The sequence below is a fragment of the Stigmatopora argus genome, chromosome 6 (assembly GCF_051989625.1).
Source record: "Stigmatopora argus isolate UIUO_Sarg chromosome 6, RoL_Sarg_1.0, whole genome shotgun sequence".
Taxonomy (NCBI): Eukaryota; Metazoa; Chordata; class Actinopteri; order Syngnathiformes; family Syngnathidae; genus Stigmatopora; species Stigmatopora argus.
The window spans coordinates 14721719-14748424 of record NC_135392.1 but is presented as its reverse complement, the minus strand read 5'-3'; the positions used below and the strand labels follow the sequence as shown (position 1 = coordinate 14748424).

Below are 26706 nucleotides of genomic sequence, written 5' to 3'. Positions count from 1 at the left end.
CTTGCAATCCCCAGTGCCAGGGCTTAACACAATGAGTCACCCAAAATTTAAAAGAGGTGAGAAAAGAAAACAAATGATTATGAATTGTGATGGAATAAAACAGATTCAAGACTTTTTTTGTCTGTAGTTATTAAAAAACAGGGACATTTACAAACCAAATCGTTATTTTAAATTCATGTTTAGATGTCCGGAAGAAGCACATCTAAGATAGGGTGAAGTGCCCCACTAATAGCAGGGAAGCACTTGTTAAAGAGGCAATCTTTAACCAATAACATGGTGCCCTAAACTGTCTACTGTTGGCAGATGCCTTTCATGGTGTGCAAGGTGTGAGATAAGGACATTAATGGCAATTGTTACTTTTGAAAAAGTGAAACTGAGTAATTAATTCCTTGTGTGTTCCAAACATACATACACTAAAGATAATTCTCATTTTTATAGAGCTGCAGCTATTAGAGGCTTCCCAATAGAGCTACAATATCAAGGATCTGTTAGGATAGATCAACAAACCTTTGGGGGTCGTTTACTTCGACTGCAAATTTCTTCTCTCGGAAATACAAGTTCTCCAACTGCTTCCACAGGAACAACTGTAGAAAGAAACATTGCTTGCATTGAGATTTGGCGGTTTTTTATGACAAGATCATTAATGGAAGTCTACAAACGTCATTTTATTAACTGTTTGCTTAACCTAATGAGGGCTGTAGTTTGCTTCCTAACAGACTTTGGATGACTTGCACAGGTCACTAGTTAACTGCAAACAATTTGGCAGTGGCTCCTTAGCCGGTAACCGGTCAAATAGTCCCTGGGGCTATTTAGCCGGTAACCTATTATTTAACATTGAGTGAATAGGGGATTTTCTAAACCATTCAACCGATCTTATTGAAATTTGATGTGTTATTATTGCCAATTGATATAGATTTTAACATTAGGTGAATAGGGATTTAATGACTATCATTTAGGCAGTGGCTCCGTAGCCGTAGTTTCTTACTATTTACCCCACACAGAATTCTTACCGGCTAAATAGCCATATGGGGCCATATAGGCTATTTGAACGGTTACCGGCTAAATAGCCCCTGGGACTATTTGACCAGTTACCGGCTAGGGAGCCACTGCCAAACAATTTAAAGTCTTCCTTTAACCTGTAAATCTAGTTTTGGATTGTGGGCTGGAACTGTAGTGAAGCAAAAAAAGTTTTCTAATGCAATCATCAAATTCCACAAGCTCTTTTTTCCTTTATTCCATTCTTTAAACTTTTTTTAACATTTATTTTTCAATGCTCTGTACTGGGGACTGAAAGGACAGAAAAACTGGTTGTTCTCAAAAGCAAGACTTTGCATTGGAGAAGCAAATATAAACGGGAAAAATACAGATATGTGGCTCAATTTTAGTTCTAGCTCTATAAGTAATAATACATTAAAATAGGATGTGTTAGAGTCTTTGGCAGAAAACGCCAGGTGGCATTCAGATGTGGCAATTATATTCTGTATACTACCACATGGCTGAAGCAATGTGATTAAAAAAATGTTTTCAATGTCACTTAGTTATTACAATTTCTAACAGGAAATTCAAGTAACACTCTGCTTTATATTTTCTAACATTCCACACAGCAAACCGATGTGAATTACTGTCATTCTTCATGACGTATGTTGAGTCAGTGGTAGAAAGTACGTTTAGATCAGAAGAAAAAAAACACGCACAACCTCCTTTGCCATATTACCTGTCAAATTTTCCGCATATTAAAAAAAGGAATTCAAACTGAGTACACAAGTGAACAAATTAATAGGTGGATGTGATAAAGGCTTACCTTAAAAAGTAAAAAGGTCCTAATCCTTTTGGAATTCCTGTATATTGAATCCTATTGACTTAAATTTTCCCACAGGGCTTGAGCTTCCTTGAACAATGCTCTTTCTTGTCTGAACTGAGACAACCAGATAGGTGTTGCAAGAGTTTCAACTGAGCCACACCCCTTGTACCACCCCTCGTCCTGACATCACAGACACCTCATCCTCAGTTTTGCGCCACTCCGAGCTGCTCTCTTGCTCTCCCTCCTACACATAGCTCTTCCCTTTTAGTCAGACCAGATGAACAAGTTATATACATGTGAACAGAGCTCATTTGGAAAAGCCATTTAAAATATCCAAGTCTCATTACTCACAGGTACAGAGAAACAGATATTGACAGAGACAGACAGATACATATTACAAGCTGTAATCCTGAAATAGGCTCCAATCGTCAAACAACGATACTCTCCTAGTGTTAGCCAAACAGGCATTTGAAACGAACAAGAAAGACTGAAGAAACAAGGGTGGTCTAATATTTTTTTTCCATGACTTCATGACTCAGGCTGATCATCAGGCAATGAATCGGGTACATGATAAACTTGCAAGAATCACCTTTTTATGAGTCATGGTACACCTATTCACCAGAACCTTCCGTGAAAAGATAGAAATGACAGCAGATTCGGCAGAAAAAGTCAACAGTCATGTTTCTCACATTTTTCGATAGAAGTTGGGAAGTGGGGGCTATCGTTCGATGACAGTTCCTTTCCCAGGCAGAATAATCATCCGGAAAATCCTCAAATAGATGCTTGATCTTTGCTATCCAAACCCAATACTGCAAGTCCTTGTGTATAACAGACTTGTCAATAAAGAGTTGTGTGTTCAATAAATAAATAAAAACACGGAAACCAGACATGGTGCCTAATTCAAAGTTGGTAGCCCCCATGCAAATTCAAACTCAGCTTTGGTGAGCATCATTGTAACAACTGATAACAGTCACCAATCCAATAAAAACTTTTATAATATGAACAACATTGTAAACAGAATTAACCCTGTCAATCAGAGCCCGACATCATCGCAATGTACTGAAGAATGACTTATTCACTCCCACACTTGCACTAACAACAGAAATAATGTGGCACATACAATAAAACTGCTTAAGGGTAGATTTTTTATATATGGAACATGAGAAGTATTGAGAACATTGATTACGGACACAAATAGGCAATAATAAATTCAATGTGAAGATCACAACATTTAAAACTATAGTGTGAGATTTCCCATGCTTGTGCAAGCACATAGAACTACATATAGGACACTGTAATGACTACGTCTGAGGCCACTTCCAAAATATGTTTGGGATGTGACACACCTCAAACTTTTCAAAAGGCAAGCACAAGAGTACACTTTGTCTCCTGGAAGCTCTTTAGCTGTTATAGTGTGTAGTGAGTGTTACACAGCGACAGCGAGTAGAATTTTAAAAATGCCTCACTTATTTAATAGTAATACTATAAGTTTATCTTTGATGTTGACTGAAAAATGAGTTACTTAGCTTTACCACCACCTTTTTTGCCTTATCTCACCTTATAGAAAGAGAATCCTGTGGTTTTAGATAAGTCTATTCAGATCATGCCTTTGGTTTCAGTCGCCATCAGTGTGTTCAAATTGAGTGACACTCTCTGTGTAAGCACCTGGAACTAAGTGTAACCCAAAACAAGCCCCACCCTCAAATCCCCCCCGCCCGAAAAGCTTAGTCTGCGCCTCCTCGAATCAACTGCTTTACACATTTAGACTGGTTTTCCAGTGACTCTATACATAATGAAAATACAGTATAATCCTATAATGTTAAAGTCCAACGGAAGACCAACAAAGATTGTAATGTAGCTGTAAAACAGAATGCATTCCCCGAACCACATGAAACTACTGTGAGTCCATGTTGTTCTGAAACTCCTAACACCCACTACCAGAGCTGGCTGAATGCCAATACAAGCCCCACAGACATGTTGCTTCCTATAGAACACAACAACCACACACACATAAAAGCTCACTCATGTTTTGGAAACCAATGTGACAAAGAAACTGCAGCATCAACAAGTCCCAACTTCATAATAGCGCTAAAAGGCCAGCACACAAGGTTAAATTCACTGAATATATTTCGGGGTGAAAAAAATAAAAATAAAACAACAACTTCATTTCGTCTTTCAAATTTATGTAATTAAGAAAAATGTTTTCAGTTTCAGTGAAAAAACTTTTAACACATTTAAAGAGTTCAGCTAACATGGAGGTTTCCAACAGAAACTTAATTTTAGAAATCAGATAAAATGTTGAATCAATTGAATTTTTAAATTTTCTTTCTTTTTTGTTGTGGAAAAAAACGGGACTTTACAGGGAGAAACTAATTTGAAAATATTTAGTAAACCTATAGCAGTGTGCCCTAAAGGGAAAACATTGTATTAGCACATTGAAACCAATGACTATCTTCATAAAAGATACATTTTGCAAAGTGACCTTTGGACAGAATACCTATTTGATCAACTGTAACTGTAAGCCATTGAAACCTTTTTTTGTATTATTTTTCATTTTACTTTTTCCTTATTTACCTTGGCCTTGACTCTTCAGCACCGAACCTGATAAGGTTTTTCCCACCTACTCTGCTTTCTTTTGACTGGCATGGGAATGGAGATCTTAATGCCGCTTGTTTACACAGTGGATAGATTATTAACCATGTCGCATCTTTTATAATAAACCGAGAAGAAAGTATACAGTCTTTCCTCGATTATCGTGACTTCATTTAACGCAAATTCACTTTCTCGCTAATTTTTTTCTGCTATTATTATTATTATTTTTTAAAGTTCATAAAATGTGAAAATCCGCGCTGAAACTTGTAAGCGGAAGCCACTCCCCTCCCTGTCTTCCGCTTGCTACTAGGACTCAGCACTAAAGGGAAAAAAGGGTAGATATAATAACCTTCTTTGCGATTTTTCGATTATCTGGTTTACATTAACCGCGATATTCGAGGGATTACTGTAGAGTTAAACTAAATAGGTAATGTACAGTATAATACACAGTAGTACATTGTAACAATTGCTGATTTAGTGAACATTTTCAAATGGTTAAATATATAAAATACATAAAAAGACATCTGGTACCTTTCTAGGTTTCAGCTTGTCCTGTAAGTCATACTGGCCAACACCTTTGTAGCTGACTCCTAACCACCACGGTATTCCCTGCTTGTCCTGTAGAAAAGCACAACCACATGCCAGTTAAATAATCTGTTTGCCTATTAGTGAAAGTGGAAGATTAAAACAAATATATAAATAAATAAACTGTGGGCTCAAGTCGGCTCACTGCAACGGGAAAACAGGGGATAATGTCCAAAGGTGCATTGTTGACACGAGTTCGAACATGAGAAACATGATGACCTCTGTAGTGCGAAGTAGTCAGACTGTTACTTTGCAGGTTGTTCAACATGGATGCAAACTCAGCTTTGTATAACTTTGTGATGCATATCATTATCATTAATAAGCTTTGTTCTGGATTGTGACAGTGTTTAAGTTTGACAGTAAGAAACGGTTTACTCATTAAATCACTATGTGGGGATTTAATACATCACATTCGGTTTCAAATTTCAACATATCATTTGTCAAAAATCACTATTTCTTATGAGAGTTTGAAATTTTCACGTGACAAAATTATGTTTACTCAAGTGACTTATATTACCTTTACAGGGAAATAATGAACCCCATACGTTGGCAAAGACTCCAGCAGAGTTAGATACCTTCAGAAAAGAAAAAGACAGGTTAAAAGGGAAACAATCACTTACAGTGGATCACTGCTGAACTGTGACCATTGTACAGCTGACAGAGTAGAGTGGGAAGCAAATTGATCTGTTTTCAAGCGCTGACAGAAGGGAGAGACTCCATTGATAAGTCAAGGTCACAAAACGTCACAATGTTAAGTGGTTCAGGGCTGTATTGAGCATTAAACCAGTGAAATACAACAGTAATAATGCTTGCTGAGACAGGCTTGCTGTGTACTGAGAACCTCCTATAATTAATCTTGGCCAGTCACCACTTGTGTATAACAGAGATTTCCCAAACAATGTTAATACAAGCGAATTCAAAATCTTACTTAACAATGGCCTGTCCTCTCGTCACCCCCTTCAATTTCTTGTAATGTTCAATCACTTTGTCCTCACTGTAGACAAATAGAAAAAAAAACACATTAATTAACAGTTTTGCACAAAAAATGTAGCCTCACTTGCAGAAAGTTATTTGGTCACATAAAACGTGCCATGAAAATCCACGTGCTGTCTCTTACTCTTTGGTGGAACTGCACCGTCTTACTTTTGGAGATCACAAATTACTGAGATAACTTACCAATAACTGAGAGATGGGTGCTTCCTGAGAACTTGAGTGGGCAGAACTGGGAGATTCTTTAGGTTTGTTTTAGCTGTTTCAGTACTGTGTAGACAGACAAACACAGGACATTTTTTAAAAACTGTTCTGAAGTATGAATTTAGGTTTCTCATCAACCATTTCTAGGGAGGACAATCATACATTTTGCACATCTAAACAATGAGCAATTACTAGGTCTTATGGAGGTTATGGAGGTGACTTACAATATTCATATTTCTGTTTCCAGGTGAATTCAAGTTCATGTTTAGGAATTGACAATAATTAAGGTGATAAACCTGTGCCGTGTCAGAGAAGTCTTTTCATCTCTTTTATCTCCAATAAAAAAAGTCTTATGAAGCTTTGCGTGTTAGAAGAATAAACTTAGGCTGAACTGATCTGTTGCCAAACTTAAGATGTGCATGGAAAAAAGTGGGCCTTTAAGTCATATACATAATATAAATTACATCCAATTGCAAGCTATTACAAAACAGGGGAGCTGTTTCAAAATATTGTTGGTCATCTCCAGTAAATTGATTTACTGCACCTTCACAAAGTATTATGTCAAAAATTAAATATTAAACTTTGCCCTGCCAAAGACTTCAACGGGATACGCCCTTGTAACAGGGTTACAATGTTATCTGTTCAGACGAATACTAATGTGCGACTGTCACTGTCAATGTTGCTACAATATGTCAGAGATCGCAGGCCAAAAGAAAAAAAAAACGCTGCTGGGCTGAACAAATAGAAAGCTGGCTCGGCAGTCCAGTTCCCCATACCTAAACAAAAATTGTCAGTATTGGCAATCTATATTGCATAGGTCTAAAGGTTATGTGTCATCTCACTCAACACAGTACAGTACATAATAATGAAGCTAATCCTATAAAATGAAACTCAATTTCAATATAAAAGGATCAAGGTATAACCAAATTACCTTTTGGCTTTAAATTGACCTTGATAATAGAAAATTTGTCTCCACCCCCCAAACAATAATTAAACGTAACAGCCACTTAATAGGGTAGAATCAATCTATAATAATTTGAACTATCTTACAAATCAAAAGTGTACAAGGGCTCACTTCTCCCTGCGACTACTTCTCCCAGGTTGACTGGGTTTTGCTGCCACGGCACTTCACTATGTTTGATGGTGTACATTTATGAGGAGCTGGTGCCTGCTGTTGTCGGAGTGATCTACTCCACAGCCACAGTGCCCTGTCAGCAATCTGGAATTCATTACTATGCCTGTTATCTCCCCGGCGCCTGCAGTGTGGAGCCAATTCCTACAGCCCAGCCCAGAACAGTTTCCTTAGCGTAGTGGACATAATACATTTCAGCTATTCGACACAGATGAAACGTCGTAGCAAAAATGCAATTTATCCTTTTTCCGCTCCGCTTATCCCCACAAGTGCCGCAAGGGGTGCTGGAGACTATCCTAGCCAGCTGTGGGCGATAAGTGGACAACACCCTGAAATGGTTCCCAGCCAATTCCAGTGGACAATGAGACAAACAATCATTCACTCTTACATTCGAATCTAAGAAAAATTTAGAGTGATCTACCTGCCTACCATGTATGTTTTTGAATGCGGGAGGAAACCGGAATACCCGGAGAAAACCTACGCAATCTCCACACAGGACGGCTGGAACCCACCAGGGATTGAACTCTCGATCTCCGAAATGCGAGGCGCTTAAACCTTTTCTAAACCAAATATTTGGCCAAGTAGCGTTGAATGTTTTCACCCAAGTACTACAAACAATAAATTTAATACTAGGCCTTATGGTCAACTCTCTGCAGAAGGTTGGCCTACTCAGTCACAACTTGACTCAAGTTGTCTACCATTGGACAGTGGACCTGGCTCATCCCTCTTAAAGCAGCTAACTGCTGAAGGAGGACGTCTCCAGCTAATCTCACCGCTACAGGGCCCTTTGCTGATACAGTGTGGGGGAGGCCCATTTATACTTAAGGGTTTATGCAGGGATTTACTGAGCCTCTTCATGAAAAGAAGTAGAAACAAAGGAGACATTGACAGGAATGAGAAATACTGCCACGTGACAATGCGGGATGCACCAATACTATAATTGAATTCTAAATCTATGCTCTACTGAGAAAAGTTTGTGGTTTATAATTTTTTGACACAATTGTCAGATTTTATTTCTCCAATGACAAAGTAAATTCTATAATTTTGATGAATATATGTAGAGTTCTGTTAAACTTAGTTAAATCACACAAATATAGAACTAAATAAGTTTTAAAAGAGCCATGAGTGTAAATTAATAAGTATTCAAATACTATTAATAATAATAGTTTAAGGATCATTTATGCACAGTTTTAGTCAAATACTCCTATCCAAAGTTAAACTCTGACAAGTAACAGTTGAAGTGCCAGATTATTCCTCCCCTTGGCAAAATGTAGCAGTTATAGTGCATAAACAGAATATTGTAAAGGAATGACGTAACAGAACATGGGCTGGACTATGGGGCAAATTATATTTACAGGACTGCTTATTCCACCGTACAATTTAACCACACAACTACAGTATTTGTGTTATTGGCAACAACAAAGGTCATTTTAGAGTCAAATCATTAGGACAATACACTTGTTCCCCAGAGTAGAGACAGTGATTGATCAGAGTTTATTTCTCAAAGCCATTGAAAACCCTTAATTCCTATGGAAAATAACATAGGTCTACCTTATCGACAGGTCAACCTCTGAGGCCCCCTAAATTTATCTCTAATGGTGGACAGATTATGGAGGCAATCTCCAAACAGTCTGTCTCTGTCAGTCTGTCTCTGTCTCTCTGTCTCTCTGTCTCTCTGTCTCTCTGTCTCTCTGTCTCTCTGTCTCTCTGTCTCTCTGTCTCTGTCTCCCTGTCTCTCTGTCTCTCTGTCTCTCTCTCTCAGTCTCTCTCTCTCACTCTCTCTCTCACTCGCTCTCTCTCTCTCGCTCTGTGTCAGTTTGTCTCTCTCATCGCTATACAAAGCAAAACATTAGAGCAACGCAAATGTTAAAATATTAAGCAATGGTAACACATGCAATTTTGTACTTTCGACAATACATGTTTTATTAAAGGTTTCATTTATACCAGGGTAATCATTTATGAAGGGCAGTAGCAAGAAAAGATCCAAGCTGGTTGAACATTATCGACTGTAAAGGAGTCATTACACGAGTGTGAACAATAAAAATTCAGACATTTTCTGCGTCTGCTCTTGTAACTCAACGGGACGACTGGCCTACATACAATTTTGTCCCTTTGTTGACATACAGTACTGTAACTCAGTTACCCTGACGCTTGAATAAGAGTATGGTAAGCTATGTATGAACGAAGGGACATAAATGAAAATGCATGGAAAAATATCCTTTGGCTTTCACGGTTCAAATGCACCATTCTAATACAGGACCCACAATTTGCAATGAAATGAAACTCATTATTTCCATGAAAATGCCACGATATATCCATTTAATGATTTGGTCCCAGCTGGTTGTGATGTAACGGTGCTTCAGATTTTACGGATATATTTCGCCAAATACATAACTGCATTGTTATATTTTAATTTTCAATGCTCTTGTAAAAAAATTCATATTTTGTAACTAAGCACAGTAATAGATTATACCAAATGCGGCATTTTTGCAAGACTGATGTAATTTTTGTAAAAGAAATTTCGATTAAAGAACATTTATTAAAAGGTATAACATTGTCTTACCATGTAAAATCGCCGTTGAACTCCTAAAAAATGAATAAACATGTCAGTAACATAACAAAAAGTTCTATGCTTATTCACACACAGCACATGTCATGGCCACTGTTTCAAGCAATTTCCTAAAAAAAATCAAAACTTTTGTCCTTCCAATTAAAGTCATTTCAACTAAATAAAAACTACAGTTTTGGATTTGCTACACTAAATTGATTACAAAATAAACACAATTCAAAAGTAGATCATCGCCCTGCAAACTAGTTCAACGAAATGCTTGCGCCAAAAAACCCTCTCAAACAAAACATGCTTCTTCCTTACCTGTAATGCGAATGCAGCCAACTTGAAAACGTGATCGCTCTCCACGTCGATAATCTCCTGTTTTGTTGTTGTTGGTTTTTTGTAGTTGTTGAAGAAAGAATAGTTATTGTAAAACAAAATAGTTTCTCAGCGAGACCACAAAGTGCAGTTCCGCCAAACACTAAACGGTACCACTGTCCTCTCGCTACCGACTGAACCACTTAGAACACGGATTAAACGTTGTATTAAAATTGCTGAAGGGGCAGGTGATGAAACTATTTCTTTACCTAAACTTTAAGTCGTAATAAGTACTGATAGTTAACACATTAAGATCTGTAATGAATCCCACTGAATGGAAAAAAACGAATACAACCCCCATCGGAAAAGTGGTACAGTCCGAGCAGGTTCAACAGTCTCCGTCTCCCATGGCGACCAGTATGCTCTACCCACGGAAAAAAACATGATCGCCAAGTTTGACCGTTTGTTGCATTCACGTACTCCTCGTATTTTCCTAGACTGCCCCTCCCCAGGGTAGCAATACTTACATCTTGTGCTAAAACACACAAAACTATTCAGACATTTTAAAGGTATCCCTTTTACATTCTCTTGAATTTGTACAATGAACATTTTGAGTAAAACTCGTACCACTTGTGTATGTAAAACTCCTAACACTTACATTAAACACCAACGATTTTGCATTCATGAAGAACAGCTCCACAGTGGTGTTGTCTTTTAAGAATGTGACCCTCTCAATGTAAAATCTGTAAAAAAAAAAAGAAAAGTATGTGGGTTATATTCAGTATCATATTAAGTATCAATTTCACACGTTCGAGCCTCGAGATGTTGATACAGTTAACATGACTGCCACCTACTGGTCTAGATTAGTTATAAATTCAGGGATGAATTACCATACTAGTTAGTCAACACTCAGCATATTATACAGATATAAAATATAAAATTATCTTTCGACACAGGTCTGCTCACCTCACAAAGAATTTGAGTTCCAGTGTATCCGAAGACTTAGAAAAGTCATGGTCAAGAACTTTTCGATCTAGCTGAAGCCAGTTATTCTGACCACTATAGAGAATAAATATTGCATCAGGCAAAAAATAAATGACATGTAAACAACATAACATGCATCGTGTTGAACAATACACTTACGTATCATCTATAAAGGAAAGTCCAAAGTACTCTTTCTCCTTCAGGTTAAAATGGGATGCCACCAAATCCAACAGGTCTCGTGAGAGAAGCCGCGGCTTATAGAAATATAAAAAGGCGAACATTTTTACTTTCTATATTAGAGTTGTCCCTCAAGATTTGTGAGCCAAGATATTTCAACATCAGAACATATCAGGGATCTTTTTAATCACTTTGAAAGTACTACTACATTCAAGGTTCCATGTCAATCATCACCCCCCACTTCTTCACTACAACCCACTTACTTATCAACACAGGAATGCAGTATGTCTAAATTAGAGACAGACTTTTCTCTACCTGAACCAGCAGCTCCAACCTCCGTCCGTCGAGTAGGTGTACCTGGCACTGACGTCCCTCAGTCATCTGAAAGAAGACAAAAACACAAGATAGTTTTTGCAATATGAAGCCTTCATTGCACAGCAAGATTCCACATTCCCCTGTTGACCTTGTCAAAACATCTTGCACCCACTAATGCTCAAAGTGAAATAGCTGTTTGACTTTTGATAGTATGAACAGTGATTCTTGTTTGTGTGGTGTTTGTCTTTTTTTGTGAATGAATAGGTAAATTGAGTCACTGGACACATTTCCACCTCTTTAACCTTTTCCAGCAAATAAGATAAAATGCACCATTAATCAAAATCATTTAAGTTCCACAGTATAGTGGCTTTCGAATATGTTTTAATTAACACAGTTTAACTGTTCCACACACACCACACACTTCTTCTGAAGAAACAAATTTTGTGCCTCAAGTTTCAGATTCCTCTGTCTTGTTCCAGGTGAGTTGTTTGGAGATGAAATGTGATGCAGTCAGCAGAACTGATCTGCAATGCAACATATGTGCGCTCCTATAAGGTACTGCATAAGAGCCCAAAACCACCAACTACTAAAGTAGCTTGAAAAATTGCATACGGGCACTTTCAACACAAATTGTTGTGCAATCCTATTAAAATGGCACCTAAAGTTATAAAAAAAGCAATGTAAATAGGCAACAAGCAGTTGCCATACCTGGTAACCATGTCCAATCCTAAAGCACGCTGCCAGAAATTGTTGGCATGGCAACATTGTTTGACTGTACCATCTCTTCAAGGTCCCATGTCCCATACTCCAAATGAGCTGACTGCTAGATGCCACCATGTCATCCATTCCTCGAACCATGTGCATTGCCATCAACTTGTGTCTCTGGGCCAATTTCTTCTGCAGATGACAACACCTCTCAAAACCAGGAGAAGCCTGCAGATCACTTGAGTTAGCGCCCCCCCAAAGAGCTTTATTATGATAGAAAGCTACTGCTATGGAGCACAAACAGACATTGTGCATTGCCAGCCCAGCTGACGTAATGTCGGTGCGAGTCATCGCCTTAGAGCAGTCCGTATCAGGCATGATCATGATCCAAATACTAGTGATGGTCCGAAGAACTGTTCCAGCAGAAGCTCATATAAACAGTGAGGGTCACAAGTAGTTAGACAATATTATACATTTTCTGACTTCATCTATGCCTGCTACACTCACCAGTTATTGAGTCAAAGGTCACTCTTGCAGGCAATCTCAGTTTCTTCCTATTTTCCAAACTAACTTGAAAACTACCCATCTCACCACTCACAGTCTACACCAGGGGTGTCAAACTCGGGTTGGTTCGCGGGCCGCATTAACGTCAACTCCATTTCATGTGGGCCGGACCATTTTAGATCTAATATTTAGATTTAAAAAAAAAAAATGGATTAAAAGAACTTGATCAAAAGCCCTAAATAGTCAGTTTTTAATGATCTAAAGCAATGTTTATTTGAGCTTTTTTTTCTTAGTAGTGGAAAATTTCTTTTAATCATGTTTTTCATTTCAAATGGAAATAAAATATATTTTTAAATTATGTTCAATATTAAAGTGGAAACGGAAAATATCTATATATTTATTTTAAGATCTTACAAAATGCACTTTGAACTAAAAACACAAAAGAAAAAAATGGATTAAAAATTGCAATGATTGATTTTAAAATGGGGAAAATCAGGAAATGTAATGTACATCTATAATCATTTGAATTTGATCCTAAAACAGAAAGTCTGCACTCGTGATTTACTTTCCCGGGCCACACAAAATCATGCAGCAGGCCAGATTTGGCCCCCGGGCCGCCACTTTGACACCTGTGGTCTACGCTGTAGAAACTTGTTTTTTTTACCATTTTATCAGCAAAAATTGCCAATACAATATGGAAAAACAATCATAGTATGCAAGAACAAAAAAATGAGAAGCATAAAACATTTTTACAATGCAATAACTCATACTTTTTCCTCAGTATATTGTATATCGGATTCAACGAATGACCCCTGACCCCTCTACTAATTTTGAAATTTCAGTGGGACATTTTAGTGTTACAAAAGTGGCTACGGGTCAGGTTTGTATTGGATATAGGAGTAATTTCCTGAGGACTCCAGACATCCCCACCCATTACATTCAGGTGGGGCTTTAAAATTAATTGCCTCAGTTTGGGATCAGCAAGGGTGGTAAAGTAGTACTGACATGGCACATTAGAAAGTGGAATGGTGGTGCTAAACATTTCTAAGCCTTTGATCTTAAACTATGGGTTGGGAAAGTTCTCCTAAGTCATTGCCAGATGTTTTAGGCTGTCTACAGCTGTGATTAATAAGCACATGTTGTGCACACACTGCACTTGTCCCTCAAATAAATAAAAAAAAGCAGGAAAAACAAAGACAGCAATGCTGAAGAAATAAAAAATAAATTGATGCAACATCTGCGAGCAACGAGATATATTGAAACAATAGAAATAATATTTTGTGTGCGTGCTTTTGAAAATGTTTCCGAAACCAGAGATTCTTACACTGTGTGGGTAGCCGTAAAGTAGTATATGAAATTCTAGTAATTTTACAATGACATTTAGAGTCATAATGACAGGGAATTCTGTGTAATTTCATGTTTCAATGCGATTAAAGGTATCAGGGGGGAATTATGACGTCAAAGGGCCACTGGAACTAGCTTACCATGATATGAACTGACAGGCGTGAAAACCCATAGCTGCCTGGTGTGACAACCATAAAGTTGATCGCATACAACAGTGTCACGTGGGTCAAGAACACACTTCTTAGGCATATTACGGAAATATCAAAAGTGATGCATGAGACTAGCAGAATGACAGGCAAGATAAAATAATACATTTCAGCTCTCTATATTGAATGGCACCAGTTAATGATGCATCCCCATCCCCCTAGCTAAAGTCAACTAATAAAGGCTCATCTCACCAGAAATCCTAAATTTAAAAAGTGAAATAAGAAAAGATGTTTACGGTACATAATTAGTGTGTTGCACCTCAGAGCCCAGTCTTAACAACCATTGAAAAAAAATCAAAGTTCTATCTTGGCATTCAAACAACAAATGTGATGACCTAATGCTATTCGGTCACTTGTAGGAGCCATTCTCTATTCAGCACATGTGAAGCATTCTGAGACAATTAAAAGGTCCATTGTTTTCAAGCTGTTGCTTGCACCACTATAAACCATTAGGGAGGAGCTGTGGTTGGACTAGGTCAATGCTGCAATGCCCAATTAGGAACACAAGATGGAGGAATGTAGCTTCTCCATTACAGTATTTAAAAAAAGAGAAATAAGCTGTACAGTGCTGAAAAATAATGCAGTAACGTGTTTTCTATGTATATTGTGTAGCAGGGTGTTCAGTGTTAGTTAATACATGCACAATTATTTCTCTTTTAAAACCTGGGCATGAGTGCTTTCCTGAGAGCACGTTTATATGACCGTTTTTTTAAGAGGGGGGTATAGCAGTGCATGTCTCCCTGGCCTCGTTTTTCTCCCCGCTGCATACCTAGTGCACCAAAAAATGTCGGCGCATCATCGATAGGCTGTTCTGGAAAAGTATTTGCATTTTCACCGCCTTTATCAACGTGGTGTGGCGTTAATGGCCACTAAAACTAACCAACCTTAGTCTCTCTACCTCATGAATAGGCCTTGATCTGTTGAGAATACAAGGTTGGTCATGAAAGGGTGATGTAAATGCAAGATCATCACACTTCCAAGTCCCAAAATACAAGACTTACATAGGATGATAATGCCAATTAGGATGTAGAGTAAGTGGCAGGTTAATTATTTTAAAAGAGGGAAAGCCTCCGAGTGACTATGTCAAGAGCGTGACCGGAGCAATGAAACAGCTGTCATCGACACAGCCCGCAGCTGACGACCCATACCACATACTGAGGCTACAGCTGACAGGCTGAATACAAGACATGTGCAGTGTGCCTGAGATACTCACGCAAACGTGCACGTGCAGGACTGTTAACTCGCCTCAAAGGACATTGTTTGGAACCTTTCACCAAAAACTGGGCAGCAGGATCCAGCTGCCAAAAATCAGGATCCTGTATAGATGGTCAATTTGCAGTCATACATAAATAAACAGTTTATAAAATATGTAAATGGGACATCTCTTGCCATGCAAACAATCTGCTGTTACCCCAAGTGTCTTGTTCAAGTAAAAACCTAAATACAATGAACTAAATTCAGCCAGGGAAAATGTAATGGATCACAGATATGTTTATTATGATTACATGCTAACATATTAACAAGACATCAGAGCTGTTATCATTTAACAAAGTCTGCTGCAGTTTAAATATAGTAATTAGAATGTGTTGAGGCAATGAAGCTAAAATGGTCTTTGTACAAGGTGTCAAGAATTCATGAGATGCAGAACGTTCTGCTCTCAAGTTTTTCAGTTTGTCAGCTGATGCTGCAGTTTTGGGACCAGTGCCTTTTGAAAAATCGGACCGACTCAGACCACACAATGGGGCAGAGACCACAACAGAACCAATGCTCTAAGGTCAACGCATGCGAGCACATAGCACACATGTTTCCCCTTAAGCGAGATCGTGATTTTGCATTTTTGAGAGGAAGACCAACAATAAGCCCCTGTGTTATCACTCAAGCCATATACTCTAGCGCAGGGGTCTCAAACTTGCGGCCCGCGGGCCAACTGCGGCCCTCGGGACGATAATTTGCGGCCCCCGTCTTAATATGAAAGATCGATTTTTTTTTTTTTTTTTTTTTTTTTTTTTTTTTTTTTTTTTTTTTTTTTTTTACCCCTTTCCCCATGATGGCGCCGTTTAAGTGGCAGCCAGTGGCAGTAGCTCTGTCCACTCATGTTTTTCTTGTTTTACAGCATGTTTTACATGAAAAATTAGAGGGAACATTGACATGCACCTGCTTGTTGCAGGTGTGATACTGGTGTGCCGATAGCGAGCAATGATGATGTCGTGACCGGATGATTCGCCTAAAGACGTTTCGCCGACGGACGTTTGACAGACGGACAGGTCGTACTAGTATTTGTTAGTTTAATGATTAAATACAAATACTAGTATTTGTATTTAATCATTAAACGCTGTTTTCAGCTGGATTTGACCGAATTTGAGAGCATTTTGAGCCGTTTGGCGAATGGACGTCTATAGACGTTTTTTTGCCTCCATCGCGATATCATCCAGTATTTGTATTTAATCATTAAATGCTGTTTTAGGATGGATTTGACCCGATTGCTGTCATTTTACCCCTCGGTTCTGCTACATCTGCCTGCCCAAGGGTGCTTACTCCCGGACTGCCATTGATGGTAGACGAACATTGATTTTTACTATAATTTGGACAACACCGGCGGCGGGCCGGATTAAAAATCCTAACGGGCCGTATATGGCCCGCGGGCCGAGGTTGAAAAACTTGTACACACACGATCCGGCGGGGCGAGCGTTCGAATCCCGTTTCGGCGAAACCTCCGTTCGGCCGAATGAACGTTCGGTGGAACGTCCATTCGGCGACCTGCCCGTCTGTCAAACGTCCGTCGGCGAAACGTCTTTAGGCGAATCATCCGAGTACCGATGATGTCGCTCACACTGGTACTCAGTGCGCTCAGGGAGGTTGTCTTTCTGCTCAGACCAACAAAAAATTAGAGGGAACTTTGGTTCGGAGCTGAATGAACCAATCACGGTGAGGTATACGGCTCTGGAGGGCGGGACATCGGCCGGGCTGTCCAGTGCCTCGCTCACTCACTCATTCATTCCTCCAATCAGCTGGGCGGAGGAGAAGCCGTGAGGCCGATCACTCCGCTCGGCGCGCACACTCCTCCGCTGCTCTCAGCATAGAACTGAATGAGGCGCTATGATCCGTGATCCAGCCTGTGTCAGTGTCTGTAGCCATCTCCGCGATTGAAACGGAGAGCGAAAGTGCACATGCGCCACAAACCCGCGCGACTGAATGTGAAAGATCAACCCGAGACTCATTCCAAGTGGAAAAACATATTACAGAGCCCCAGAGATGTCTCTTTCAAAGCCTGCCGTGAAGAGAAAGGTCGGTGATGAGCACAGACAGTTTCAAGAAAAGTGGGGAGTGCAATATTTCTTTGTTGAACACAGGGGCACCCCGACGTGTCTCATTTACACTGAAAAAGTTGCGGTGCACAAGGAATACAATTTGAAACGTAATTGTACTACGAGACATGCTGAGGAGTACGAAAAATACCAGGGAGATGAGAGAGCCAACCAGGTTGCCAGTCTGAAAACACGTCTTCTGAGGCAACAGGATTTCTTCAAGAAGGCTACCAAAGACAGTAATGCAGCAGTCAAAGCTAGCTACGCCGTTTGTGAGTTGATTGATCCTGTGCTAAGTGATCCCAAATGGCTCATGGACTTGGCTTTTCTTGTTGATATCACACATGAGCTTAATGTACTGAGCAAGAAGCTACAAGGCCAGGGGCAACTTGTCAGTGCTGCCTATGACAACGTGAGAGCATTTTGCACTAAACTTGTGTTATGGAAAGCCCAGCTCTCTCAGACAAACCTTTGCCATTTCCCAGCATGCAAGGCTCTCGTGGATGCAGGCACACCATTCAGTGGTGAGAAGTATGTTGAGGCCATTTCGAAGCTACAGGAGGAATTTGATCACAGATTTGCAGACTTCAAGACACACAAAGCCACATTTCAAATTTTTGCGGACCCCTTCTCCTTTGATGTGCAAGATGCCCCTCCTGAGCTTCAAATGGAGCTCATTGACCTGCAGTGCAACTCTGCACTCAAAGCCAAGTTCAGGGAGGTGAGTGGAGAAGCAGACAAGCTTGGGCAATTTTTGAGAGAGTTGACCCCCAGCTTCCCTGAACTTTCCCGAAGGTTCAAGCGGACCATGTGCCTTTTTGGGAGCACATACTTGTGTGAGAAGCTCTTCTCCACCTTGAACTTCAATAAGTCCAAGTACAGGTCCAGACTTACTGATGAGCATCTTCAAGCTCTACTGAGGGTCTCCACTGCTTCCTCCCTCAAGCCAAATGTGACTATGTGAGAAGAAGCGCTGCCAGGTTTCTAGCAGCAAGGAGTAGGCAAGAGAAGCCGTGTTCAGAATATTTCATGTTCAATGTTCCATTCAAGTTCAGAAAGTTTAAGGTTAAAGAGCTGTTAATACAGACATTTGAAACGGAATAAAAATAATTCATTTTCTCTACTTAGCCAGCCAGTGTATATCTACTGTATGCTCATTAGTATTATTTGGTTTTGTATTACTGATTGATTTATTTTTTGTTCATCTTTAAGTTAATTTATTTAATTCATTATTTTTTGTTAAAAAATAAAGATATTTGATAACGTTGGAATGTTTTATCAGTGCTTTTCTTGTGGAAATCCTGATGCGGCCCAGTCTCACCCAGACTCGGCCTCTAGCGGCCCCCAGGTAAATTGAGTTCGAGACCCCTGCTCTAGCGTAACCTAAATAAATAAGAAATACAAGTGGCTCCACCTTCAGTCCAAATGAAATAAGTAGAAATCAGTTCACGTGATTTTATTTATTACTTTTACCATTCTTTTTCCAACCATAAACAAATCCAACTAAAAATATGATTAAGCTGTTTTGATTCAGACATTCTGCCAGCGGCTGTCTTTACCCCTGTAATCCGTTAAAAATTACAATAATCATTTTCATGGTAATATAAATGAATCAAGAACATTATCTGGTTTGCTTTTTTCCATAACTGTAAATAAAGCCCAACAAGGGTGTGTGTGGGTAGTCTGGAATTTTTCTCCTGTTAAGCCTCTCAACAATGGTGCTTAAAAGACAAAACAAGTAAATAAAGTTGTGATGCAGATCTACTCGGTCCTCCTGGCAGATAAACTGCATAACAAATTCATTATACTAGCTTGCTAATTGTCTCAGATAGCCTCCAGCATCGCAAGTTATTTAATGCAGACTCATTCATTTTTAGTGAGTTCCCAGTGTTTCAGCATTTTAGAAAAGAATGAGAAATATCAAATGGAATGTTTTTCCCCTGCATATATTTGAGCAGTAACTGGGCTTTTCTGAGAAGTCAGGAATAGATGAAGATGAACAATGAATCGCTAAAATCCAAATTTCTTCAGTAATGCAAATGATAAACGTTGACAGCTTAATTAAACTCGACTAAAGCAGGGTAATAGTAATTCTCAATCTGGATTTTAGTATGAAACATGTAAATAATTTGCGGTAAGAGGTTAGGCTAACAATTACAGAAACAAATCTGGTAATTACACGTACAAATACAAAATAAGCACACGAGCAACAGGAAAATTAAAACAATCATAATTCAAAATGCCTTAATTCTGTTTAACTACCTTGATATTTTGAATCAAACAGCTGTCCTGGCTTATTAGGAGTGAATAATCAAGCTTCAGACAAGTGGACTATGGAAAACTGTCACAACACTGGAACTACAACTAGAAACAGCTAGAGTTAGATGGCCTTAGGAAACGTGGCGAAATGTTCAATTGTCTTTAACAGAAATTTATGTGGGGTTTGTTTGCAAGATTATATTAATCAGTTATGCAAACAAAAAACCGTTACACTCAGCCCCACAAGCAATAAAAAAAAGAATAGCCCACTTGTTGACCCACTGTGCACCAAACCTAATGTTTCAAAGTGATTACCATGACAAAAAATAAATATTAATATATTTTTTACTATTATAATTATGCCACCCAATAGTGGAATGGTTCTTTCGCCTGATTTTGGTTCAATTCCCATCTGGTGGAGGTGTGGTTGTGAGTGCAAATGTTTGTGTCCCTATGTTTGCCCTCCGAATGACAGGCAACCAGTCTAGGTATTTATTAAATAATATTAAAAGTAATCAATTTAAATCTATTTTTCTTTGTAAATATGCATGGGGAAGCATGCTATAGCACACCTGTGGCAAACAATGACCTAATATTATTTTTTTACCAAAACAAAATGTCCATGTGTTTACAGATGGTTTTGTTTTCCATTTAAAGTGGTGTAACATTAAGAAAATAAAAGAATTTTGAAATGTGACAAAACTGTTTTAAATTACAAAACCAAAACGTTTAGTTCAGTGTAGTAATCATCTGTGCATGTGGTTTTTGTTGCTGCTGTTACTCCGGTGCAGTAATTGTGGATGGTCCAATCAGATTAATTTTACCCATGTGAACATGGAAGCAGTGTAGTTTTAGTATTAGCAGAGGGGTCCCACTAATTTCATTTTCGCCACACGAAACATCAGTCATCCTGAGAGTTAAACTAATTACACAGTGATTATTACTGTAGCATATGCTCAACCCTTAACCACAATGACACAAAACCACAAATAAGAAACAATAATAAAGCCACAGATTGTTACACTGTTACTTATCCCTAACACCGCACGTTATGGGTAGATATATAATGTTAATTATTGCATGTGTGTGTTTTTTATGCATGTCTTGTCTAAAGCATACCCTTGGGGGAACAAACATGATTTCTCATGATTATAAAGAAGGCTTTTGAGCAAAGGAACAAAATCATTCAATATCTAGCCATATGCAACACTCATCTTAATAGAGTTGTCTGTGTTTACATTATTAAAGGATCTCACAACATTTCCAGGAAATATCCCAGTCCCATGAGTGGTATATACTATTTGTGCAAAAGAACTCATAGGGTTAGGATTCTTAGGGGCTACTTATGGCCCAAAGGCACCATGTCCGTGATCTCCGCTACAGTATAAAATGCGTGGGTGTTCGTTTATGCTTTCATAGGTGTCGGTTTTCAGCATTAACGTTTAAAGGGAGAAGCTCACATGACACTCCGTTAATGATGAATCTTTAGCCGGAAAAGACAAAGAAGGTCCAGTCAAATACAGTAGCAACTAAAAGACACCCACACACAAAACAGTGCATGACCCAGGCAAATAAATACATTCAGGTGAACATTGGGGAGGAAGCAACAGGCAGGAAAGAACTATGGACTTAACAGACTGGAGGGGATGCAGACTGAGAGCATCCTGCTGGTCCCCTGGGCCTACCGTGCCTCTGTCTCTTCTGGCACATAATGTGAGAAACACTCACAAGATGCTTTTAGCTTTGAGTTGTATTGATCAGTATTAGACTCCAGGCAGTGAAATGTGTTGGCAGTGGGGATGGTTTTTTTCATTCTTAAGAAGAAAGTAAATAATAGCAGCTCACCTTGTTGCATTCTCGACATGTGGGTTGGGCCTCAGGGCTTTCATTCAAGTTATCAACATGTGCCCTTCTACAACCATATAGGTAGGATGGCAACTGATTATAATTGAGGCTTGGATGGACAGATACAGTACGTAGACGCTGGAATTGGTAGACACATGAGCGGGCGGGTGCATAAAGAGAAACATGATAACCGAGTTGCACACCTCTTTTGTTATTCAAAACCTCCTAGGCAAATACTATTTTAGGTTCTCAGTTCCTTGGCCTCATTGCAATTAGGAATATCCCAAACTGGAAAATGTGTCCACAGTGTACCCACAGTCGGGAACACCCCACCGCATGCACACATACACACAAATTTAGGGAGACAGTGTTTAAAGAACATTGATGTATGCTTCAAACTCTGAACTTAAACAGCTATTGTGGATTCACTTCACAGATTTACACACCTATCTATTTTTTTCCCAACAATCATAATAAAATTAACTAGTAACTACAGCAACTTCACAAAAGTGTGGTATTTTATACAAGCCAAGGTTAAGTTTCAGTCTTCATGCACGTGTTATGTTGACTCTTTGTTTAACTCAGGATATCCTGTCTGAAAGAACAAAACAGACATGAAACAAGGAATACCTATGTCTGTATATACTGCTAGATTCAGAGAAATGAGGAACCGATGCCTGTTAACACACTTTTGCTGTGAACTTCTGTGATCGCATCATGGGCAAGCAATCAAAGACATTCACTTTGCGTGAATTAGGTCTCTACTGATTCTAAAATGCATGCACTGGAAAATAATGGTCCTCCTTAATTTCAACTGAACTTGGATTCTGTGTTCTTGATGATGCTACAACATATAGTGGAGAGGCGTGTCACCAAGACTTTAGGATGTCTCACCTAGCTCCTCACAAGAGGAGATCTTAGTCCCTCATATTGTCTGAACCCTAGAGATAGAGTCTCCCCACCGTGTTGATAATGCACTGCTTGCTGCTCCAGAGGAGCGGGATAGTGGACAAACATTTTCGCAAAGCTGACCTGAGGTAATTTGTCATTCTCCATGGTCTCAAGCAACTTCTCAAAACTTTTGTCCTCAGCTACCACTAAAGTAGAATTTTTCTTGGCCTTCTAATACCCGAGAGCTACTTCGGGAGTGTTACAATCGCGCCGCGACGTCGTGGCGCGATCGGAGGGATTTGGACCCAGTAGCAGGGAAGCAGGAGGAGGCGAGACGAACTGTGCTCACGACAGTAACTTTTATGACTCAAAAAGCTTTACAAAATAACAAGGACCAGAGCATGGAGAAACAGTACCTCTGCAGCAATGTAAGCAATTTCACGCAAGACAATTCGACACTGACTACCACTTCCGTGGTGCTTAAATACCCTACATCAGGAAATAATCAAGAATCACTCGCAGCTGCTCTAGCCTAACGGCAAGCCAGGAGGGACAAACGAGCTGCTCCTTACATGGAGTCCTACAGGCCCAAAAGACCCCCAGAGGATTGTATTGAAGGTAGCCCTCCATGTTGATTACCATTGATAGGTTATTACAGGCACTTAACACCAAAACACCGCCAGGCTGCCCAGTTAAAATGGAGTGGACGTCTATTATCATCAATCATGGCAAATAATTTATGCAGTCATATATACTTTAATAGTACTACGATTTTTGAAAAACCCAGTAATTTTAGAGTTGCAAGTTAATTGAAGTAGCTCTGATGTAGTTGTGCCACTATTGCCATTTTGTTGTAGCTGAACTATTGTTAGGTTTTGGTTGGGCTTGTCATTGCACCTTCTCTTCCGTGTGTTAGAGGGGGCGGGGGGCAAGGGTAGGAAACCAAAATAAACACACATGGAGGAAAAGGTGAAATGACAAGACCAATCCAAACCTAACAACTATAAAGGACTGATGTATCACATTCGTGTAGTTAGGATTTATTTAATGTAGAAAAGGTTGCAGCTTGGCTCACTCCCCTTTTCCAGGCAGCTTGCCTAACATTGGTTGCACAAGTGCACAGGATGGATTAGGTTGCTAATGGGCCCTGATTGGTAAATATTATAACTGTGCACAGCCTCACAGCAGTACTGGAATATTCCAGGGGTTAATAGCTTTATTGAATTGGAAGCGCTGACCGAATTAAAATCAACTGAACATCCCAGCCTAATGTTGACACAAAGCTGTGCTGCACTGGCAGTGTGTGTGCGTGTATCAAAGAGAAAAGCACATGTTGCTCTCACGAGAAACAAACAGAATAAATCAAAAACAAACCAGGCTGAACCTTTGTTTCTCACAATTTCTCTTCACTGCATGTCCTCATGATAAGCCTCTGCTTCACACAACAAATGTAGGTAGCAGAGACACCATGTTAACTTTTGAGTTCAGATGTCGTCACTCAACTTTGGGAGCACCTTTGCACCACACTACAGGATATCGCGTTCCTGCCTGCCCATTGTTTGTTTTGTCCAGGGAAACAGGATATTCTCACCGCGCAAACCAGCTGACACGAGGAGTCAGAAAAGTCTAGATGTGGGTTAAAAAGAAAAACAAACTCACACTGTGACTTTCCCCCTTTCTCGCTGATGACTTTCCCCCTTTCTTGCTGATGATGCTGCTTCACACCTTTATCACCTGAGTCATCAAGCTACTGTCAGTGTGCAAAGCATTTATCTTGACATGTCAACAATTCCCAGCAGATAGTAGATATAACACCTAAACAGTCCATGAACAATTACACCCCCAAAAAGAACAATTTGCGTTTAAACTTGGCACCTGATTGATGTAGGCATCCATTAAAAAATAACTGAGGCGACCAAAGTCAACAAACATACATGACAATTTTTTTGACTGCAATTAAAAGCAAAGCTAAATGTCAAGGAACTTCATAATATTGACGAAGAACAAAGGTTTCTCACCTTGTGTCTTTTGTTGTGCGCGAATCGCCTCCACTTGTTATTGTTTGCGTGCGAGGTGTCAGCCAGCCGTCAAACAAAACTCAACGCATTCGATCTTGTTAAAAGAAACAAATGAGAGAAGTTCAGCACAGATCCGACCATTAAAGCCGAGAAAAGACACCGATTTTTGGTAACAATGCCGGTTCACTCCCGACCGACAGCCGGCCGGTCCCAGCATCAATTCACTCGCACTGGCCGGCGGTGGCCGCCTCCTCCTTTTCCTCCTCAACCTTGCTGGCCAATAGCAGCGCGCGAGCGCTTTCTACCATGCTCCTTTTAAATAACCACAATTTAGTACAAAATGACAATTTTGACAATATCCATTTATGATTGATCAAACGTTCATGATCTGTCTGACACGCTGTCTTTGTACAATAACGTGAAAAAACAGTAACTGTCATGTGTGTGTGTGTGTTTTTTTTTTCATTTTCTAAACCGCTTTATCCTCACTAGCGTCGCGGGGGGTGCTGGAGCTTATCCCAGCTGCCTTCGGGCACGAGGCAGGGGAATTGGTGGGCAGCCAATCGCAGGGTACAAGGAGACAAACAACTATTCATGCTCACACTCATACCTAGGGGCAATTTAGAGTGTCCAGTCAGCCTACCTTGCATGTTTTTGGAATGTGAAAGGAAACCGGACTACCCGGAGAAAACCCACACAGGCCCGGGGAGAACATGCAAACTCCACACAGGTGGACCGACCTGGATTTGAACCCAGGACCCCCAATGTGAGGCCGACGCGCTAACCAGTCATCCGCCGGGCGGACCGTAAAATATTATTATTACGTATAATTATTTTCATTTTAACTTTTGATGTAATTTCAATAGATAAGAGAAAATTTCTCTCGCTATTTAAAAATGTGGAGCATTTTGCTGAGTTGGTGACTAGACCAGAAAGGAAAGGGAAGGAAAGGAGTGTCACAGTCTGTTGAGGTTTCAATGTTGTCAGAACAATGGGAAAGATGGCTAATCCACTGAAACTGCAGGAGCAAGGAAATGGAAAGGATAAAACGGTCCATTTAGATTCTGAACCTCATGGACTGAGGCGCAGGCCCCTAAAGTAAAAAATATATCCCTTGGCTATATTAACCCTTTCAGGGACTGTGATCACGACAGTGGACACTTATTCATAAACTGTGTGTGTCTGTGTGATAATATTGTATGTGCCATGGATTCATGTAGGAATATATAGAAATCATATTGTTTGTTTGTAATCTTTTTGTATAGTAATTATAAATACATCTAAACTAATAAAAGCTAAATGATGAACGTATACACTGCCCTGAGTAACTTTTTATCATTCTACATTAGAACTGGTAGAAATGATTATAAATGCTCATCTTGCAGTGCCTTTCAATGCCATTGACTTGACTTGAAAGGGTGAATAAATGAATGGACATTCAAAAGGATTGGATGTCTAGCACCGGTAAATGGCAGTCAATGAGTTAAACGAATACAAAAAAAAAATCACTGCAACGTAAAAAGAATAAAATACTACAAAGGACAGCTCTTTGAAGGGGTGTTTGGGTAGGGTGAGGGGTCATTAGTTTGTGGTGCAAAAAGCTTTTACAAAGCATCATGAGTCACCCCAGTAACTGTCTTCCCCTCCCCCATTTATGAGGGTTTCAGCAAACAGTGATGATCAACCTGCATGAGTCCAGTACCATGTGTACTTTAAAATCTTTTTACGCCTTGATCCCACTGAGATTAGCCTGTAGCTATTTTTGATGACACGTCATAGAAAATATTGTCTTGTTATGATGATACAGAACATCACATGAAGAGGGTCCCTTGGGGAAATTATTTAAAGTAAATATTCAGGGGGAAGTAGATTTTTGTAATCAAAATAAAAAACAAAGCATGCTATTTTAACAAATGTAACTAATATAGATCAATACAAGAGATTTAAAAATGTAAATGGCGATATGGGGAATTTTAAAAG

At 39.5% G+C, this 26706-nt stretch overlaps 1 protein-coding gene across 3 annotated transcripts in view; it reads right to left on the bottom strand.

Annotated features, from left to right (window-relative positions):
* frmd4ba (FERM domain containing 4Ba) overlaps positions 1-24939 on the bottom strand; it is a 31946-nt gene extending 7007 nt beyond the window's left edge. Inside the window, exons 1-12 of one of the 3 annotated variants that reach the window (XM_077602856.1) lie at positions 24727-24939; positions 11650-11715; positions 11317-11411; positions 11140-11232; positions 10832-10916; positions 10177-10233; positions 9868-9890; positions 6155-6238; positions 5907-5972; positions 5496-5553; positions 4925-5011; positions 508-584 (exon numbers count right to left, since the gene is read on the bottom strand). In XM_077602856.1, the coding sequence (XP_077458982.1) occupies positions 508-584; positions 4925-5011; positions 5496-5553; positions 5907-5972; positions 6155-6238; positions 9868-9890; positions 10177-10233; positions 10832-10916; positions 11140-11232; positions 11317-11411; positions 11650-11715 (791 nt within the window). In that variant the 5' untranslated portion in view covers positions 24727-24939. Of the gene's footprint in view, positions 1-507; positions 585-4924; positions 5012-5495; positions 5554-5906; positions 5973-6154; positions 6239-9867; positions 9891-10176; positions 10234-10831; positions 10917-11139; positions 11233-11316; positions 11412-11649; positions 11716-12357; positions 12568-24726 lie in introns of those variants that run through there. The other 2 variants (XM_077602855.1, XM_077602854.1) reach the window with 2 other exon arrangements.
* Positions 24940-26706: the final 1767 nt, after the last annotated feature.